The 8,034-nt window shown below is 33.7% G+C and overlaps 1 protein-coding gene across 1 annotated transcript; it reads left to right on the forward strand.

Annotated features, from left to right (window-relative positions):
- Positions 1-1,526: 1,526 nt before the first annotated feature.
- LOC129000326 (uncharacterized) lies at positions 1,527-4,932 on the forward strand. Its single transcript, XM_054427288.1, has 3 exons — positions 1,527-1,577; positions 3,680-3,958; positions 4,769-4,932. Exons 1-3 carry the CDS (start codon positions 1,527-1,529, stop codon positions 4,907-4,909), a joined length of 471 nt encoding a protein of 156 aa, XP_054283263.1. The 3' UTR covers positions 4,910-4,932.
- The last annotated feature ends 3,102 nt before the right edge of the window (positions 4,933-8,034 follow it).

The following is an 8,034-nucleotide window of genomic DNA, read 5'->3' on the forward strand; positions in this document are numbered from 1 at the left end:
CTATACAGTAGTATCATAGACTAAGCAACACAAGGGAGTATGTTTTATCTATGGTAGTATCTCAGTATCTCACTCCATTCTACACTCATAAATACGCACCTAAGTGGCATTCCTATCTCAATTGGTAATTGGAAACCTGAACAGTCACTACAACCAGTGGGAGAAAACAGGGATATTTAAAAGCTGATCTCAAATTCAACGTTAAAAGGAGAGCTTTTGAATAAGCCAAAGAATAAAAAACGGTAAGTGGCAGAATTGTAATCTGTAATCATATAATTTAATTGGTAGCCAGAACCACTGTTAAGAGTTTTCTATTTTCAAATAGACCAAAAATAAACAAACGAATAACTCATTAAAGAAATAGGGGCACAGTCATGTGCACCTGCATGGGGGCAAGGGTAACCATGCCCCCTCTGAGAAAAACTTGACTTGACTCTATGGTTTTAGACAGCTCAATATGTCTAAAATAAAGCTTTGCTATTGATGTATATATACGTAAAACCCCTTATCTTAAAAATAACAAGTATAGGTTAATAATTTTTAGTGACCTGTCCCTATTGTTGGTGGTTAGAATAAAAAACAAGAAATGATATAATAAAATGACCAGTATACAATTTTTAAATAAATCATATTCTTTTATTGAAAAAGTCTTAATAAAAAATATCTTTGCACATACTGTATATTTTTCAATTTGTTACTTTTGACTTTACTATAAAATAAATTATTTACATTGTTTTGATCTGAAATATGTAATTCTGAAAGAGAATCTCTGTGCTCTTAAACAGCCCAAAAATTTGTTCGTAGTGTTTTAAATTAAAACTGTTTGGAAGAGCATCTTTCCCCGACTACTGGAATAAGATATCGGGTTTTATTTTTGAAACATTTCCAGTTGGTGCCTTTGATTACATTTGTTGTAGTGATTAGAGCAACGGAAAGAATAAAGTCCCACTTATCAATAAGTTTTATCATTATAGTGATAAAAGTCAAGTCCATCTACATATAAAAAAATATAGCCCTCAGATGAAAATAGCTTCCTCTCCATCAGATAAAGCATCTATCTTGTATTTATTAGATCACTTAACTAAACTAATACAAAGGTTGGTTTCATAGAGGAAATCACAAATTTTAAAACACTCATTATGATGCAAATATAATACTTCTTATTTATGAGAAACAACCAAAAGGATAACCAGAATTCTAGACATTTGAAGGTTTTTTAAACTCTTGGAAACTAGTCAATGGTTAAACGTTATAGCAACACACATTTGTATTTATTTAATTCATGAATGTGTGAACGACTACAAGCGCACTCGCCGACCCGCCGGCGTCTTTCTACACGTCTGCGAGTGGACAAGCTCCGTGTGATCGAATACAAGCACACTCGCCAACTCGCCGGCTTCTTACACTCTGGCGTGTAGCTTGTAAACTCGCCCCGTGTGAACGGGCCTTTACTGCAGGAGGTCGCTGGGTATCCTGCATGTATTGTTTTAGACACCACTCAAGACATTTAGCAGGCTAAAGAGGACATGGTCCTAGAACAGCCTCAGTCCAGTGGAGTTTCGGCTCCTTGCACTGGAGTGAAACATCACGAAACTAACTAACTCAAAACAGTCAAAACATATGGTGTCGTCCACCCTTCAGAATGGTCCTCATAATTCCTTGGAATAAATGTCAAAACTAAAGCCAATTTTGGTATATCCATGGAGAGAAACACTGAATGAGTGTTACAGTTAAATTTTGAAATAGAATACATACATAACATGATAAAATGAGCTGGATCTAAACACTTTTATGTCATCTTGATCTTAAAAATGTAAACAATTGTTAAAAATTTAAAAAAAGTAGAGGCAATTGTTTAGTACCATTCCAGAATTTGTCAAACAAATTAATTATACCTTGAGGGTTAGCAGACTTCAAAATTTTGATTGTGGTGAGCTACATGATTATAATTTGGTTTTCTGCAATCTTTATACAGTTAGGTAACTAACAACCAAACGATGGCTTGTCATTCAAATCCGAAAGGAGTTTGAAGTCTGGCCAAATTTAGGTAGAATAGTTTACTTTACAGATACAAAATTATCAACATAACTTCTATTTTATCTGTATAATGGCATCATGACAAGTAACATCAATAAAAATAGAGTAATATAAATGTATTAGAATTATTGGATGTTCTCTCCTTTTAGCAAATTTTCCATAGAGGGAATAAGCTATTACTGTAGGTTTCATGCAAAAATCAAGTCGCGGGACCACTTTATTTTTACCTGAAACACGTAATGTCCTGATTTAGTACCTTCAATGTAATACATTTTACGCCACACTACACAGTTTTAACGAACTTCCCACGCAAGGATTTAGTCCAGAAAACAGCTGTTTGCCGCAAGCTTAATCAATGGGGTTTCATTACATACTACTGTACTACACACAGTACTGTAATGAGTTTTTTACACACCAACCAGCTGATTATAATTATTGGAAATGAGTGGTTGTGGTTATAAACAAAAATATAACCTCTCTTAGAGGTTATAAACATTTATGAGTGGTGATTGTTAGTCCTTTAATCAGCGGGATAGATGGATTTGTACAGATTGTTTATTGTTAAGTTAGCTGAGAAATATTGTACGTAGTGGCGTAAAATATTGTACGTCACTTGTCCAAAATGTGTTTACCAAACTCATATGGTAATCCCGCACTTGACTTCGTCTCACACAGGAACGAACGGTCACACTCGTCCGGAGAACACCTATTTTCAGGACTACAGTGGAACCTCTTTAATCCGAACCCCCGTAATCCGAACGTCCACTAATCCGAACCCTTCATTGCTGTACTCTATACACAGGACAGCAGTTCTTTACTGCATACTGTATTTAAGTACTGTTTATTCACCATGTTTACTACTGTAATAAATAAACACTGTATTTTACTTTATAAATCATTTTTTCACTTTTCCCGAAATAATGTTGATCAATTTTAGCCATGTTTTAGCTATTGTTATGTAAAAACAACAATATGTTCTGTAATCCGAACTATTCAATAGTCCGAACTACCCCTGGTCCCAATTAGTTCGGATTAAAGAGGTTCTACTGTAGTAACGTAATATACTAATACCACCCATACAAGCCAAGAAATATTAACTTAAAACTTTTTAGTCGAGTACCATAAAATCTTTATTTCTTGGGTTGTATGGGTGGTAATAGTCAAAGGTGGTACATTGGGGAAAAAGTTATACCCCTATACCACCCCATTCCCACGATCTTAGGTCTGCTAACTCATTCAAGTTTATTCAGCTCTACAAATTCATTCCAAATTTCATCAAAATTGGACCAAATATCACTCATATTGTCGTGTTCATGGACAGATATACAGAGTGTCCCGGAACTCTATGGAACATTTTATATAAAATTGGTCCTTAGGTTCAGAAAAACACATTTTACAATACAAATATTGTAACCATTCGCTAAAACTTGTGATGATTGGTTTATTTCACTCAAACCCAAATTTATTTTGATTTTTAGGACAGTATTTTACATTTTACGACATGTACTTAGGCTTTGGTCCTTAAAATAATTACAGTAGGCATATTCTTTTTTAAACAAATTATTTTGAAAACCATTTATCGACACTTGTTACCAAAAGTCCATGCTATATGATTGTTGTTAAACTTACCATTCTTTTACAGCAACCAACTCTTGCCCTAACTGAACTCGACCTTGAACTTTTTGCTGAGGTTGATTTTGCTCCGTTGGGCGAAACGCTCAATGACCTTCTTACACAAATATTGGAAGTTCCACTTCTGAGCAAGGACCAATACGGAGATAAAATCATCCAGCTGGAAATGACAACAGGGAAAATACTTTGTTTTGCCAACAAGCTGGACCGAAAGCCCCAAGACAGACTTTACGATATTCTGGCAGATCTGTTGCGGACCGTATCTGATATTTTAGAGGATCTTATACAGGTTTGAAGTATTTTAAAACGGAAATAGAAACATTTTGTTTAAGTGTTAGAAACTATGATTTTACTTACACACAGCAAAAACACCTGGGCGGATTTGTCATGGATTCAATGGCAATGCTGTGGTATGTCAATTTCAGAGCAACAGGTTGTCGGCTAAGATCAAAAGAAGACGAGCGGAAAACCCCGGCACTAACCACGTACCTCGTCTTATCTCTTAACTTTACTGATGACTTATCACGGTTTATAAACTTGTTTTGATATTTTAAACGTATATATTAATGAATTATATTAATCTCCTTCTAATGATAAGAAATGTCTCAGTGACCACAAGTTGTTCAAAAGTGTATTGCTTGTCTAAATGTTAGGTTGCTTATTTGTGGCCCAATATTTCTGCGTAAATTTTCAAAATCTGTTGCCATCATTAAAAAATAATTTAAAACCCAGGATTCTACACCGACACGGTTTACTATATCACCTCAGTGTTGGATGAGCCCTTGCTACCTTGGGCCAAATTAACACGAGCAACCTCCGCCCCTTAGATGTACGCCTAGGTGTAGTATCAGTCAAAAGTGGAGAAAAAACATACGTTTGAATTCTTTTTGCAAATGCTCCTAAAGTGTACAGACCTTTGAGATATAGCAAATTATTACAACGAAATCCCTACTCCCAACTCTAACACTCATTACATCTAGAAGAACACATTACATTACATTAGAAGAATACATTGAAGAACTTCTATGTATAAGACCTCTTAAAATAAGGAATAATTTAATCATGTAAAACAATAAACTAATCTCAAACTTGTTTGCAGGGTCTCAACATTGATATTAGAGGATTTTTCTACTTGATGCTGGATTTGCTGAAAACGCTTGGATTGAACATCAACACTAAAGTTACATTGCAGCTGACAAAACTATTAAGAACAGACATCCGAGCATTTTTCCACACTTGACTATTGAATAAAGCTGTCTTACTTCAAAGGTAGCCGGTTATTTTCTGTGCTGCCTTCCTTTTCATGTTAAAAAATGTATGAAGAAAAAGAAACTAACTTGTGGCTACTATTACATCAACCGCAAGCTGGATTTTGGATTATTTTGAGTTGGTTGTATTAGTTTAAGTTTAGATATTGGTTAAAAAATGTACCAAGTTGTTAGTTTATGTTAACAGACTGTTTTTGTACAAATAAAACCCTGAGTAGAAACACAGAAAAAACTTTCTCTGTGTTTTAACTGTACAAAAATAGTCTGGAGGTAAAGGTAACATAAACTAACGACTTGGTTCAGCATAACCTATATCTAAACTTTACCTATTACAACCTACCTTCAAGGAACTTAATATAGCCTAGAATTTGCATGAAACCTGACCCACCATCCTTACATGCCTTTTCTGACATCAAAAAGAGTTTGCTAACGTTCTAGACATTTGGTTCAGTTAGGTTATGTTAGATTAGCACAATTTTATTAAATAATCCCAATAGCAAATTTCCTATTAGGATTAACTTATTACTGTAGTCCTCAGGATTAGGTTATCTAGAATAGACGAGCTTAGCAAAGTAAGGACAAGCTTGGTATATATGGATTACTACTAAATAAGGGTTCCAAGGTAGGTAAAGATCACAAGGAAACAGTTTTAGCAACAAACAAGATGAATTTATTGTGCATTAAGATACAAGGGCCACGATTTCTCATGGGAAGCGTTTGATCTTCTAGACTAAATTAAACAGAAACTGTAACTGAAGGGTCAATAGTGATTGGTGTATTTTTAATTAACTATAAGAGACTGACTTAATGAAATAAACTATTTCAGATTAAATTTTGCACAGTTACAAAACACTAGGGTTGATAGAAACAACTTATTTTATCTCTTTTGTTTTCTGCGATTGATTTGTAAAAACGCTATTAATTTTTCCTTAAACCAAATTGTTTTGACTCATAACAAACAAGTAATTGTTTGATTGAAAGGAAACTTCTAGATCCAAAGTTAATGGTTTAATGTTTACAATACATAAATGTATCTACATTTTCTAATAAAACTTAATCACACTGAAAATTTAAAAAAAACTATTTGATTGGTAATAAATAAAATATAATTTAACTAACACCAAACCACCAACTGACCCGCTAAAGAGTAATACACAAGTCTAGGTAACGCAATAGAACTATTTGCTGACCATTACATTATATACATGTACTTTTGGAATGGCAATCCTTATAAATGGATTGTGGAATGAAATTAAACACCTAAATTAGCCAAGACATCCAAAGTTAGGTTGGACAATGGAGAATATACTTAAGCACTCAGTTAGCAGTTAGCAGCACCGAGATAAAAATATTTCAGGAGTATTATCTTACAAAAATATTGAGGGATCATATTAAAACCAATGGAGAATCACTGTCAGATAGAGTAGATTGTCCGAGATGAATTCATACAGAAGGGTGTTAAGTCCCGGAACGGTTTAATATTTAAAAAATGATAAAGATAGAGCTACCAAACCTACCACAAAGTTACTAGTCACGAAAACCATTAAAAAATTATTCAGTGATGTTATCTAATAAGAGGCTCGCTAGGAGTCAGGAGAAAATCTTAAATGTAAGCGTATGTTGCTAGGCACATAAAATTAAAGGTCTTTCTTTGTTAGTGAAATACGATAACGCAACCCAAACTCAAACGGACAATCTAGTCATTAATGGCACCCGTTCTAAGATTTCTTGAATTTGCTAGGTAATACGATACCTCCTCAGAACATAACATTCCATTTACTGCTAGAAGTCGGAAGGAAATCAAATTTTAAAGCTATTTATTTGTAGTATACAATGCCCTAAATATGAGCTAAATAAACCACTCAGTAAAAAATGGCAGTCATTAAAAGATGTAAGCAAATTCAAGAAATCTTTGAGCAACTGCTATTTTTGACTTAATTGTTTTTTTTTTAACTCAAATTTGCAGCATTAGATTTTACTAACAAATACCTCCTAATTTTATGTGCATATTAACCGATGCATACATTTAAGATTTCCCCCTTAGGCCTACTCCTCGTGGCCCAGGACAAAAACCTCAGTTTCTGAAATAAGTGGATTTTTATGACTATCATAGATATACCAATTTATACCGTTTTATATCAAATGGTTACAAATATGTTAACCGTTACGGAACTTGTCTACCATCCTGTAAAATAATGTTGTGACCGGGTTGTGCTACATACATTGTAGGCTGTGTGTCTACAAAAAAATTAAAAAAGATTCCAAAACAGATAAGGTGAGAACATTCTATGTATTGAAGAACTCTCTCTCCCCACACAGAAATATACAGCTGTCTTTATTTAAATCTTTTTTAATCAAAAAGCTCTTTGCTGCCATCTTGAAAAGGCAAGCAAGAGAGAGTGGGTAGGGCAATATGTGGATTGGTGGTCTACGGTAACTTGAATGTTATCTTAAGCTATTGTTTGAGACAACTATACATTCCATCCCCACGTATAAGTTGTCGCCAGGTTTTAAATCAAAATTGTCGTAGTTGATGTAAGCTTATTTCTGCCGAATAAACAAACTTTTATTACCAAGTTAAACTAATTAAATGACTGTGAGCGAAAGCAATTTTGTTATGACCCATCAACATGGTCAGCAACAAAAAATAAGGTAGAAAGTATAAATTTAGACATTAGCACTTTCTGTGACTAGCTAACACAACTATGTTCTTAAAAATATATATATATGAACAGCTGGTCCAGATAGATGGGCTGTCTACTTCAGGATCTAATAGTCAATTAAATTATTTATTAATCTTTTTAAAGCATTCAGGTTACAGAAAAATTGTTATCCCTACATAAAATCATACATAATGACTTAATAATCACTATTAATATAAACGTTTTATAAGACAAATCATGAAATAGATTCAATTCCCTAGAACACATTTTGTTGACAGCTTTATTAATACTGTTTGACTTTGCTCCTTCAAAAACACCTAACTTTGGATATTCAGACATTGATGATAACTTTAACTTAGTTGCTAGGACAACCTCAAAGTTGTCCTAAGAACGAATAAGACATTATGTTTAACAATCTAAAAAATACTATAGTA

This window comes from Macrosteles quadrilineatus, unplaced genomic scaffold (assembly GCF_028750875.1).
Source record: "Macrosteles quadrilineatus isolate MER2022 unplaced genomic scaffold, UCM_ALF_1.0 Scaffold_8__2_contigs__length_117827958, whole genome shotgun sequence".
NCBI lineage: Eukaryota > Metazoa > Arthropoda > Insecta > Hemiptera > Cicadellidae > Macrosteles > Macrosteles quadrilineatus.

Bases quoted from the DNA above. Each gene is read 5' to 3' on its own strand.
- LOC129000326 (XM_054427288.1), top strand. From the start codon at position 1,527: ATGGTCCTAGAACAGCCTCAGTCCAGTGGAGTTTCGGCTCCTTGCACT. The intron at 1,578-3,679 runs GTGAAACATCAC...ATTCTTTTACAG, and splicing joins TTTCGGCTCCTTGCACTGGA to CAACCAACTCTTGCCCTAAC. The intron at 3,959-4,768 runs GTTTGAAGTATT...ACTTGTTTGCAG, and splicing joins TTTTAGAGGATCTTATACAG to GGTCTCAACATTGATATTAG.